At 34.7% G+C, this 14,200-nt stretch overlaps 1 protein-coding gene across 32 annotated transcripts in view; it reads left to right on the top strand.

Annotated features, from left to right (window-relative positions):
• The window catches only part of LOC125658706 (basic salivary proline-rich protein 1-like), a 64,909-nt gene that overhangs the window by 21,294 nt on the left and 29,415 nt on the right, over positions 1-14,200 (top strand). For 19 of the 32 annotated variants that reach the window (XR_008798537.1, XM_056149158.1, XM_056149167.1 and 16 more), the window contains one exon: positions 11,484-11,600. The exons of 10 other annotated variants lie outside the window; for them this stretch is intronic. Coding sequence is in view for 19 of the 22 variants with exons in the window: in XM_056149158.1 (XP_056005133.1) it covers positions 11,484-11,600 (117 nt within the window). In the remaining 3 variants the exon portion in view is untranslated. Of the gene's footprint in view, positions 1-4,173; positions 4,256-11,483; positions 11,601-14,200 lie in introns of those variants that run through there. 3 more of the 32 variants (XM_056149156.1, XM_048890083.2, XM_056149166.1) reach the window with 3 other exon arrangements.

Genomic DNA, 14,200 nt, shown 5'->3' with positions numbered 1-14,200 from the left:
ACAGATGAGATAAATTTATTTATTATAATACAATGTAAGACAAGCAATATGGCATGTAGTCGAACACCGAAAATGTTCGAGAGTCAAACAATATTCACTTCCAGGTACAACAATAAAAAAAAAATAATGGAAATTCACCCAAAATATTCATTTTGGAGTACAATTTACTTGTAAAAATAAAATAAAAGAGTTCGAGATTTTAATTTTGATAAGGAGATATCAAAATAATAATTATCTGTTTTCTTTTGATCACAGCAATTAATTAAAATGGCATAAAAGATAAAAACATAGAGGTATATATAATATATAAATTCTAAATGGCGATATAATAACAATTATTTGAATAATGAAACCCCAAAAGAAATATCTGTTAGAGTTTTAAGAATTTCTTAATACTATTCCATATGATGAAGAAAGTTAATTGTTATATTAAAAATACATTTGCTGTTGGAGTGCACCATGGGGAAAGATAATTGCTTATAGCAACAACCATGTTCTGTTCAACATGAGGGGACGGGAAGGCTGTGGCTATTTAAATCATGATAGGAATCTGTCACGCACTGCAGCGTACTTAAGGAGGACAGACGCTGTTGCAGTGTTTGAATTGTTCAGAAAGGCGTCATATATGGTCAGTGTTACCTAAATTTAAAGACCGAGAAAATCAGTACCGCCTTCAAATTTACCTGGTCTGTGAACCCATGTCAATCAGGAAAAATTAAGCTTCAGATTGGATGCTAGAAATTGATGGACATTTGGTTACTAGTCTTTGTGTATACCTTATCTATCTGATTTGGCGATCGAGGCGTCCGTGCAATCTTTTGATGCTTACCGCGTAAACCTGCTCGATAGGGAAACGGTTTTGGTTTTTTCAAGTAGAGATAGTCACACAATAATAGTAGTAAATTTTGCGTACAATTACATAAATTATAATAGAATATAGAAGGAAGAATATAGGATAGAATATAGAGGAAGAATATAGAAGGAATACGATGTCCTGTTTTTGTAGGCCATGCGTTATAGACGAGTCACACATACAACATGGCACAAAGCTCAACTAATCGGAAGAGAAAATAGGAATGGGTACAATTGATATAATAATTATCACGGATTGTTGAATACATTTTACACGGACATCGATTTTATTCTAAACATATTAATTATGAGTAAATTCATTGTACATTATGAAAGAAATCTTGTTTACACTCAGTTGAAAATTTATAAGCGTAATTTTCCCATCGAAACATGGCACAAAGTTCAACTAATCGGAAGAGAAAATAGCCGTTATAAGGGCTCTTTCTTGTGTATAATGGTTGGAATTGGGATGCAGAGGAAGAAAATATTCTTCGTCTAGCCCAGTTATTGAAGGAACTCTCGGAAATACGATGTCCTGTTTTTGTAGGCCATGCGTTATAGACGAGTCACACATACAACTTTGGTAGGCAGAGAATTCTGGTGTGCGGTTCAGAAAAACTGATTTAAACAGAATAAAACTTTCTAAGCTGTTTTTAGATATATAGTCATCATGGGGCGTGAGACGATGATCGGAAAATCAGCTGTACGTGGCCAGAAAATCTACCGCAGTACGCAGGAACTCCTGTCGGAAACTATGTTTGGCAGTCAAACATCGTCGGATACTGGGTATCTGACGAACGAAGGCAGTCAAATGGATATAAGAAAACTTTGAATAAAGAATATTCTGCCTAAGTTTTCAATGGCTAACGTTCTCATTCATATGAAATAAATTTATCGAGCTTTAATTCTTACGTTTGATTCATTAGATTTGATCATCAACTAAGGGGCCTATTGAGAACAAAATTAGAAAATCCGAACCATAACAGAAGATAAAAATTGGGCGCGCTTGATTTGTCTTCAATAACCACATAAAGTGTTCACTTTTCCGTGATCAAGTGCAAACGTGTACATTTTTTTTTTATTGCACGCCACCTAAATCATGTACAGAACATGTGTTGGTAAATGCACCGAAAAAAATTCAATATGGCTGAAAAATGGCGAGACAGAAAATTGACAGATTTTTCTCTCCGTATTTTGTTTGCTGTAAAGTATATAAGAGAATAATTCCAGTGTACTGCATAGAGTTATTACTACATGTAGTCATTTACAAGAGTTTTTAATTTAAAGAATAAATGAAAACGATTCATCATCATTTTGTATACAATCAAGTTATTTGTTACTTTAAGATCTACAGCGTATCAGTACAATATTACATGTGTTTTTAGCCGAGTTGCAACAAAGTTGAACTCGGCTATTGGTTTGGTGATGCGAGTGGGCGGGAGGTTGGGCGTCAACAATTGGTTTCCGGATGATAACTCGAAAAGTTTACAATATAATCAAATGAAACTTTGATATATTGTTAAGTACCAGGTAAGGAAGACCCCTATTGATTTTGGAGAAAAATGGTCAAAGGTCAAGGTCATAGTGACCGAAAATAGAATGAAAATTTCAGAAATAATTGGTTTCCGGATGATAACTCAGAAAGTTTACATCCGAATCAAATGATACTTAAAGATATTGTTATGTACCAGGTAAGGAAGACCCCTATTGATTTTGGAGAAAGTAGGTCAAAGGTCAAGGTCACAGTGGCCGAAAATATATTTAAAATTTCCACAAAATTTGGTTTCCGGAGGATAACTCGAAATTTTTTAATTTGAATCAAATGAAACTTGGATATATTGTTGGATATCAGCAAAGCAAGGCCCCTATCGATTTTGGAGGAAAAAAGGTCAAAGGTCAAGGTCACAGTGACCGAAAATAAATTGAAAACTTCAGACAAATATGGTTTCTGGACAGTAACTTACTCGAAATGTTTAAAACTGAAACTAGTTCTTGACAATTATAAATATGCCACATCATTCCTAACTTTACAATATATCCCATGCAATAAAAGTAGAAGTGTTGCAACTTGTGTGCATGGTCTTCCTATTTTAGTCCACTCTTAATAATTACTTGTGACTAAGCAGACCAGGGCTGTGTTTGTCTTCCGGTCAGGTTTTACAGAATTTGCAAATTAAAAAAAAATTGAGTTAGACAATTCGTAACATTTCATTTCTACAACCTTTAATACCCCCCCCCCCCCCCAACAAGCACTTTCATTGGTTTAACGACCAACAACTTGTATTATCGATCGTTATTTCGAATTAACGATCGTTAATTTGAATTAACGGTCGTTAATTTGAATTAACGGTTGTTAATTTGAATTAACGGTCGTTAATTCGAACTAACGACAATAAAGTTAATTTATCAAATTGAAAAACTAGGATTAACGGTCGATAAAGTTAGTTTATCTCCGTTAAAGTAGGTTTATCTAATTAATGTGATTCGCGCGTGCCAAAGATAGTGTCAAAACCGTGCAATTCAATTGATTGCAAGAGTTATGTTTCTTTGCCTGAACAACAAATACTTGTTCCGTTCATTTCAATAACAGGACTTAACTCTTAGTGAGTTAAGTCGGATTATACAGCGTAGTGCCATAATTGAGTCAACTTTCACGTTTTGTGCTTTTCATTGAAAAATATCTTTGGTTTGAACAATCATTCTAAACTTATTTTTGCTACAACTTTTTTGAAATCGAAAATAATTACTACAAAACACCATAAACTGCAGTGCAGTGTTGTTAATGGTATAAAAGTTATTGTATAAATTATGAATTAATCTTGATAAGTTTATGAAAATGATTTAGAAAAGTGGTTGTCTCCAATGAATTATATAGTCAAATAGATAAAAGTTGACTCATTTATGACACCATACTGTAGATCTACAATATTCAAAGTTAATTCCGTGGACGTACTTTTCATCATCGGCGAAGTTTTTCTTATATCGTTTTCGTAATAAAACATGAATGACTTTATCAGACTTATCTTATTTAATCCCCATCTCTCTCTCTCTCTCTCTCTCTCTCTCTCTCTCTCTCTCTCTCTCAGTAGGAGATCGTTCGGAAACGTCACAATTTCCATCCGTCCGTCTTCCTAAGGAAATAAATCGTCTACCAAAACGCCTGCTTGGTGAGCACTGATAGATCCTTCCACTTTTGGAGTAATGTGCCGTATTTAAACTCAAGCCTTAACTAGCTTTTTTTTTTTCTTCCTCCCAATTTTGATTGTCGCATGAAATCATACAATACTCAAAATACTCTAACGTCATGCTGGGTCAAAAGGTCATAGGGGAAAAAATCTTACATCCGGGTCCTTTGTCAATGTGAAACGGCGAACGACGACGGCTGCTCACCAACATTTTACTGGTGAGACATAGTTTGTTTAAGCATGTAAGATGATAAAGATATAACATTCGTAAAAAATACAATTTAAAGTTACCACTAAGAGTTGCAGATTAGAATGTTTCTTTCACATTTGTTTAACTTGAGCTGGTGAAGTATAGGTTGTTTATGTCTGCTCGCGCTCGCTACTTTCACTTGCGATGTTTTCTATCGAATTAAATAGCTCTCTAAAATTAACCCAGTGAAGTAGTACACTGCATAGAGAAGTGATAACAGTTCAATAATTTTATTGACAATGTGTCTTTTTTGTTTTAAAATGACAAAGTCGTTTGATTTTTTAGATTTATCAGCTTACCCCCCCCCCCTTTTCTCTCTCTCTTATGTGGTATGCAGTACTGAGTAGTAATTAAGTTTGAATCTATGAATTAAGTCACCCCTCACACAATTAAGGATTTTGAAGTTTGGATTGAAGTAAGTTTTAAGAGTTTTGTTTTTTAAGTGTCTATCAGCATGACTGTCGTGCCAATAATTATAATTAGAGCTCCTATCCGGCCGCACGATATTCTTTTCCCAATTATAAATTTCTTCTACTTGCCCGTGAGACAGAGTTAGATATATATTTAATTTGTATGATTTTAAATCTTATAAGCTTCTGACAATTTAAAAAATATCAAACGAGATGTCTACACAATTATTTAATTTATCTCTAACTTTGACAAATAACCAGTTCAAAGTTCACTTCTCTATGTAATAACATATGTAGGCCTATGTATTAAAGCTAGACACTTTGTTGCAAATAATAAGGATACTAATTATAAACCAGCAATTTAGGTGGTGGGTCACCACCCAATACCCAACTGTTAGTCAATCCATTTTCAGCAGTCTGATTTAAACCACCGCCTTCTCTTTACGAGTGTAAAGAGAAAGGGGTGTATAAGACGAGTGTAAGGAAAAGGAGGGGGGGGGGGTTAATAGACGATTCTAAGAAAGGAGGGTTTGTATTATTGTAAGGAGATGGGGGTGTATTTGACGAGTGTAAGGAGAGAAGGGGGTTGGTTGGAAAAGCCCTGAATTATTCCTGACTTTCACTAACTATGTAGACTACAAGTGTTTTTCAAAATTTGTCGTCGGTGGTCGTGCATATAATCTCGCCCCCTTTTTTTTGTGAAATTTTCTTTTAAAAAATATTATTTGTATAGATCGTAGTAGTTGTCAATATTTATATTTTGTAATCCCCACCCCCCACCCACCCCCCCCCCCCCCACCCACCCCCCTCCCTTGAAGAGGGATGCTACGATGTGCCTGGATAATACTGCCGTGATTTGTTGTAATGCATTATATATAAATCTATTCTCTTTGTTAAATTACCATTAATAATAATTAAATACCCCCTCCCCCTAAAAACATCACAATACAATGGGTCCAGTAGTCGGTAGAGGGGTATTATCGAAATTTACATTTTAGTGCAATTCAGAATTAAGATTTTTAAGTGTAAAAATTATTGTTTTATTATGAAATCGAATCTTCAAACATGGGTATGAAAAGCAACATTAGTGCCAATAAATAGTTTCTCTTAGAAATTCTAGAAAGGAACTTTTCCATAGAAGATATGCTAAAGTAAACTTTTGGTCCTCTTTACCTATTATGTAAACAAATTGTATCATAATATAGGGATAAATCATTATAAACTTTGGGGAAAAAAGCAATACATCGTTGATTTGTCAAAAGGCTGCATCCATGATTACGTCGTTTTTCCCCCTATGACCTTTGACACGCATATATAATTAGGTAATTAAATATGGTGGCACCGAGTGTGCATCTATTAAAGGTTTTATTTCGTTGAGTTTTGCGCGGTACTTAGAGTCATTTTCACACCTTCATGCACTGAAGAGTTACAATTCGAGAGTTTCAACGTGCAGAGAAATTACGGAGCCTACGATACGTTTTGTAAAACGGCCTTTCGATATACCGTAAGTTCGATTTACGACATTTTGTAAAACGTTGCCCTGCCTGTATCTAAAACATGGAGTGGTCTATAGAATATAATGGTGTGTTATATGTCTATATCCTGGCTATCGGTATTGTTGAACCTATTCTGTATAACATATGGTGGTGAGCGGTTTATATATAGATGTGATTTGATATAACTTTCACTTTGTAACTATAATTATGAATTGAAAATTACACCCCTGCAAATTTTTATTACACAATTATTCTTCATCCTTTTTTTTTCCTTCTTTTTTTTTTAATTGAATAATATTTTTGCTATGGTTTAAGCAAATATTCACTCATTGCACAATTTCAGGTGCCTGCCGTTTCAAATAAGTACATTATAATAAGACATTGTCTTTCTGTAAACAAACTATTCAATGTTGAACGGGCTTAATATGTGTGCAGTAATAGAATTTGTATGCCTGCTCCCCCCTTTTAAAGAAGATGGGCATATTGCTTTGCACCCGTCATTTGGTAGACCCCATGTTGTGCACTGAATACCTTGAGAACCATTCACTAAATTGTAATGATATTTCATGTGTAGTTGGTTATGAGTAGAAAATGACCCCTATTGATTTTCAGGTCAAAGGGTCAAGGGTGAATCCACTCTGGACATAAGAAGTTACTGTCTGCTCAATATCTTGAGAACCCTTTCCTTAACAGACATCAAACTTGGTACACTGGTACACCCTAAGGAGTAGATGACCCCTATTGATTTTTAGGTCACATGGTCTAAGGTCAAGGGTCAAACCGGACATAGGCAAATAATGTCCATGCAATATCTTGAGAACCCTTTGCAAGATAGACATCAAACTTAGTACAGGTGCACCATAAGGACTAGATGACCCCTATTGATTTTGTGGTCAAAGGTCAAATTGGACATACTGCAGGAAAATACTGTCTGTATCATATCTTGAAAACCCTTTGCTAGATAGACATTAAACTTGGTACACTGGTTCACCAAAGGAGTAGATGACTGGTATTGATTATAAAGTCAAAGGTCATGGGTCAAACTGGGCATAGCAATATACTGTCTGTTCAGTATTTTGAGAACCATTTGTTTAAGACAGACATTGAATGGTACACTGGTGCATCCTAAGGAGTAGATGACCCCTATTGATTTTAAGGTCACATGGTCATAGGCCGAGGGTCAATCCACTCTGGGGGTAAAAAGATATTGTTTGCTCAATATCTTGATTTGTTTTAGCACCACTATCAATTAAATGATGCATGTGTATAATCTGGCTTCTCAATTTTGCACTATGGGGAGCATACAGTACTCCCTCGATATATCTCTTCCACCCCCTTATAATGCCACCTCCGCTTATTGCCTGAAAATCCTAAAGACCAGATTTCTCCCCATGTTAACACCCCTGTTATAATGTCAACCCTGCATAATGCCATAGGCCACTCATGATTTTCACAAAAGGTCTAATTTTATAGTTTACCCTGGATAGTAATGCCAATCACATGACACCCATCTGTAATCACACCTGTAGTTTGAGAGCAGTGTGGTGAAGTGTGCTATTCTAAACAAGGTATTCAGGAGGAGATGGGACAGGAATTACTTAGTTTTAGGGAGGAGATGGGACAGGAATTACTTAGTTTTAGGGAGGAGATGGGGCAGGAATTACTTAGTTTTAGGGAGGAGATAGGGCAGGAACTACTTAGTTTTAGGGAGGAGATAGGGCAGGAATTACTTAGTTTTAGGGAGGAGATGGGACAGGAATTACTTAGTTTTAGGGAGGAGACGGGGTTCAGGAATTACTTAGTTTTAGGGAGGAGATGGGGAAGGGATTACTTAGTTTTAGGGAGGAGATAGGGTTTAGGAATTACTTAGTTTGAGGGAGGAGATGGGACAGGAATTACTTAGTTTTAGGGAGGAGATGGGGTTCAGGAATTACTTAGTTTTAGGGATGAGATGGGGCAGGGATTACTTAGTTTTAGGAAGGAGATGGGGGCAGAAATTACTTAGTTTTACGGAGGAGATGGGACAGGAATTACTTAGTTTTAGGGAGGAGATGGGGCAGAAATGTTTACAAAGGAGATGGGACAGGGATTACTTAGTTTTAGGAGGAGATGGAGGCAGGAATTATTTAGTTAGTCTTAAGGAGGAGATGGGGGCACAAGTTATTTAGTTAGTCTTAAGGAGGAGATGGGGTAGGTATTACTTAGTTTTATGGAGATGGGACCGGAATTACTTAGTTTTAGGGAGGAGATGGGGGAAGAAATAACTTAGTTTAATGGAGGAGATGGGGCAGGAATTATTTAGTTAGGCTAAAGGAGGAGATGGGGCAGGAATTATTTAGTTAGGCTTAGGGAGGAGATGGGGGCAGGAATTATTTAGTTAGTCTTAAGGAGGAGATGAGACAGGGATTATTTAGTTTTAGGGAGGAGATGGGGGTAGGAATTACTTAGTTTTAGGGAGGAGATGGGACAGGAATTACTTAGTTTTAGGGAGGAGATGGGGCAGGAATTACTTAGTTTTAGGGAAGAGATGGGACAGGAATTACTTAAGCTGATAACAGGAGAGGGAAATAACTGAAATACAGAGCTTTCAATCTGAATCTCTATTATAAATGTATAAATAATCGAAAGCCTCTATGGTCCTCTAAGAGAATTTTAAATGCATTCACTTTTTAATCTCCTACCAGCGGAGCCAGAGGTAACTTTAGCTTTGCACTTTGTCTGTTCATCCGTCAGTCCTGGAAATCAGTTTTCTGCACTTTTTTCCATCATGCTTGCAGATATTCATTTTATATTTAGTACATTACTCTATCATGACAAATTACAGATTGAGTTCAAATTTTGTTCTGGTGCATTTATAGTTTGTTGAGCGAGGGCCCTTTGACTTCGAAGATTAATGCAAATTCTCTGTGTTCCTCTGATTTCTTTGTCATTCTTGCAGATATTCATTCAATTGATATTTGGTACATTGCTTTACCATGAAAAGTTACAGACCAATGTATGAATTTTGTTCCGGTTCATTTAGTTCTTGGACATTGGAAATATGGATTTGAATTCGTCATATCGCTTTTATTTTATAGGACCTGGTTATTGTGCATAAGCGACATATAATTATTAGTCCCCTAATTGTTTATAAAACTTAATTAAAGGGACTAAAGTTTTTTCCTAAAATTTTCTGTCCATCCCTATGTCTGTTAGTCAGTCTGTCCCATATTGGTTTTCCAGACTTTTTTCTGTTATGCAAGCAAGGATTCCTTTGAAAATTGCAGTGTATAATTTCAGAGAGGCAAATTACAGCTGAAGTTTAAATTTCATAACGTTTGATTGATAGTTGTGAAAGAGATATTGTCACATTTTTTATATTCATCGGGATTGTATTCAGATATAAAGGCTGTAAAAGAAGGACATCTGAATAGAGGCATTTGAAGTTGTCTCTCAATGAAACTCGGTCACTGGTAGTGGAAATAATCATGCACTTTATTAATTCAACATTGCAAACTCATTAATCACAAAAGGAACATATCGTTGATTCATAGTTTGATTTGTGTCCTGTCGAGAATATTTCACTTATGTCGAGACGTCACCAGCTGTAGGTGAAGTACCACAAACTTAGACCTAGTATGCTTATAGCGCCCAGGGCCATAGCAGTATAATTGTTCTTTAACATATCAGTGCCTGCAGAGACACAGGACCTAGCTTCGTTTTTAAAGTCATATCTGAAAGACGCATGATTCTCACTTCTAAATGCCGAGTGTTTGTCAAAGGAGCATGCCAATCAATACAGTACCTGTGTTTACATCTCAAGTTTGATGCGGCCGTAAGCGGGGCTTGAATTTATGACCTCCCGGTTACATTGAGCAAACGCTTAACCACTGAGCAGCATATCATTGAAAATATAAGATAGAAATCTGTTAATTAATCCATTATCAGGTATTGGACTTAAAGAATGCTTGTTTGTTTATGATACAGAGTCCGATTCAGAATTAATTCAAAGGTCAGGTACTCAGGGAAGCTGCTCGTAATGATGAATATTGATGTCGTATACAAAAATTTAAAGAAGCACAATCAAAATTGTACACAGTGACTGTACTACATAATAAAAAAAAAGAAGAGGAACAGGGGATTTTTATATCCTGTGTATAAGGAAGCTGAAAACTTATCAGAGAACATTAAGTGCCGCCACTGCTTAGTAGAAACTCAACATTTTTCCATGAAAAAAATGAATACATATAATTGTTTGAGGATCAGACCGCCACCATGTGCAAAAATATCCGTATTATAAGAAGTAGCCCCAGTAGTTACGTTTTGTGGTGTTGGACTCTTTTTTAAGCAAGTTACATTCTAGTTTACTGTATATAAGCGCAATCTTTAGGGAGACACAAATTCAGCGATTTCCCCCATAAAAATGGGTGTGGTCGATATTAAGAGAGAACTAATATTAGCGATTTATAATTCCAAGATAGATACCGATTACCTACAATATGGAATGAAATTTTAGCAATATTCAATTTGAAATTAGCAATCTCAACACCCTTGCTAATATAATTATGACAAAAATTATATCCTGAGCACTAAGAATTCTGCTTATATGGTATTTTTAAAATATGGTGGTTTGCATCTGTTCTAATCTGAATTGACTTAATGATCATTATATTGGGTGCCTGTAACAGGAAGCAAGTGTCAGTCAAACTAAAGACTTCTCCCCCTCCCCACCCCCTCCCCTTCCTCCTGCTTTAACCAAAGAGTCCATCTAAAAGTGAGGTACCAATTAATTGGTTTAAACCAAAACATAAATAGATGTTACATGTTTTATATATACATAAATATACGTAAAAGAGACCGGGGAACTTTATTGAAATTTGAAAAAATGAACTGAATCATTTAAAGACCCCCCCTCAATGTTATGCATGGCTATGGATAAACTATATATATGTCACACAAAACAATATGTGATGCATGTTGTAAAAAGAAAGGGGAAAATATAATGTAATAGTTTCTCAGTGATTGAACACTGTGGACGACATACCATATAGGATTTATATGGTTTGTTCTGTATCAGTCAATAAACACTGCTAAATTTAGAGTTTTAGCAACATATCTAATCTTCTATATTTTTTAGATGACAGAACAATATTTAATTGATACACACATTTCCTATTGCAGTGTATGCATTTATAATTGTCCTTAAAGTATATCAATGCTTTATTGGAGATTTTTTTGTAAGTATATACAAATTCAGTTCGAAAATTTCAAACTTTAAATCTGATAAATTTTCCTTTTAACTTACATGTAGCATTCAGACTCATCGTATGAGTCAGATTCAGACTTTGATGCTGATTCTGATGAAAGTTATGAGAAAATGCGGGATAAATTATCTCCCCCTGCTATTCCAAATCGAGGCTATCGACAAGTAAGTGTGTGTTGTTCGAATGACCATTCTAGTGGTTTATTACTGACCCACAATTCTTCGAAGTGGTGGCAGCTAGTTTTTTTCCTAACCTTATTTTATAAGACTAAATACTCTTTACAAATATATTATGACCTGCGTATATGTTTAATAGTTTGCTTATAATGGAGCATTAATAATTTGTATACTCTCGTCTTTTAGTTTGCATCATGGCATTTATATGTACGGTTCTAAGTGAATACTATTTAATAATATAGCATGTGCCTAACGTATACTGTAGTAGTTATTAGAATATTTAACACTGCTTTGGTTTTGTAAACAAACTACTGCATAATTTCCCCAATATATATTGTAGGTCATACATATTTGGAAGCTCTATATAATTCTTTTAAAAAAAATCCATGTGTCTTTCATCACATTAAAATTTCTGTATTATACTGTTAAGTCAAGCAATCAGATAACAGTATTGCTGTCTTTGAAAGGTAGGGAAAATCCAATTTTCTTTAGAAATTATGTGCCTTAACTCTGTGCAGTATGAGAAATAAAACAACAAGCAATATTCTTATAGATTTTTAAGATTGTTGGATTAAACATTCAGAGGAGAAAATACAATTTAAACCTGTAGCAAAATTTCACACGATTAGCTATACATTAAAATAATAATTATATCTTTTATGAAATCATACACACATCTCAGAAATTAATTCAAAATTATCCCTTTCAAACTTAATCTATATAGGCCAAAAGTTATTTCCCTTCGGATATGGCATGCAGAGCTTGTTGCTGTGCCCACCATCATTTTTTTCCGACATGCTTTAAATTTTCTGTTTTTGTATGCAAAGTTGGTTATTTTTACATGCAAAATTTATGCCCCCCCCCCTTCTTTTTGAAAATAGTAGTGAATTGTAGTAGAAATTTAAGATTTAACTGATGAATTGAATGGAATCACCCTTCTCTTGGCATTTAGAGCTCTGATTTTTTGTTTAATTTTGCTTGTCAAGAATTTTCAAACAATTGTAAAATTGTAAACATTTTCCCCACCCCGTTTGAAAAATGATGCTACATGTCTGTTCTAGTATATTTATATTATCACATATGCTCTCATCAAGCTTTCATTCTAGGTGTCTGGTTTTTTTTCTTTTCTTTTTTTTTTAGCATTGAATGCATAGTTTTGAATTGTGGAAAATTTCAAGTTAAAATACCACCTGAATAACATTACTTCTGAAATTATCAATATTATAATTCTGTACATATATATTGTAAATAATGTCCACAAACAATTAGGAAAAAAATTCAATGATTCTGATTTCTTGCATATTATACGACAAAACAAAAATCCCATTATAGTAAAAAAAAGTTACCAAGCAAATGTTTGTTTCTAATAATGATTATTTGTTGATCGAATGTTTAAACTAATATACCATGATTTGGTCACAATACCTACTCCCCAAAAATAGAAATTCTTATAGAGTGTAGGAAAATATCAAAGACAACCATTTTTGGTGAGAAAAGGAAGCATGCCACCTTTATAATACTGCATGATTACTGTGATACCTTTGAAATAATCATAATTACAAATAATGTTCAGTGTGTACAATTGAACTGTGCATAATGAAATGTAAAAATTTATGTTGCAGATGTCTATCATTTATGGGTGATTTTTTATTAACTTTTCTTTAATTTGATCTGTGTTGATTCATTAATGGTAAAAGAACTGTGCAACAGTTTAGTGGATTAGTGTAGGGTTTTAGGTCGCTATTGCAATTGGTTGTCGTCCGTCGTGCGTTAATTTAACAATTGAACATTTTCAACTTCTTGATAACTACTATTCCAATTCTTTTCAAATCTGGTATGAAGCATCTTTGGGACAAGGGAGACATAAATTGTAAATTTCAGGACTCCTGCATTCCTGCGGCCCTAGGGGCGGGGTAAAAACTGCTCAAAATTGACCAAGTTTCAAAAATCTTCTTTTCTACAATTGCACATGTGTAAGAAAAACTAAATGCATACTAGTGATGTAGAGTAGAAAAGCCTCTACCAAAATTGTCAATTTTAATATCCCCGGGGTAGGGGTTCTGACCCCAGGGTGGGGCCAAACTTGGTATATAGTGTTTATGTTTAAAACACTTAAATAACATCTTCTTTAGTGCTATTGATACTAGGTTGAAACTAAATGGATATTTAAAAAGAGCAGGTAGTCCTTTACCAAAATTGTAAATTTGATGATCCCTGGGGTAGGGGTTCTGACTCCAGGTGGGGCCAAACTTAGTATATATAGTATTTATATGTAAGTTTGCTGATACTGTATAAAATCTGAATGCATACTTAGAAATAGCCGAAAAGAATGTATGTTATGATGTACAAAAAATGGTGAGTTTTACAACCCAGGGTTTTGACTCTAGGATGGGTCCAAATAAATCACATTAATACATGTATAGCCTTTCATCAGTGTATGCACTTTCGAGGACAGTCTTAAGTTTTAAGAACACATCTTGTTTTATACTGTTGCTGAACATTAGAATTTAGCTTAGATATTCAAAACAGGAAATTTTTTCTAGATTTCATAGCCCTTTTGGAGTAGTGATACTTTTTCACTAATATTC

Source organism: Ostrea edulis, chromosome 9 (assembly GCF_947568905.1).
Source record: "Ostrea edulis chromosome 9, xbOstEdul1.1, whole genome shotgun sequence".
Classification (NCBI taxonomy): Eukaryota; Metazoa; Mollusca; class Bivalvia; order Ostreida; family Ostreidae; genus Ostrea; species Ostrea edulis.
This window is presented reverse-complemented; position numbering and strand designations above follow the sequence as displayed.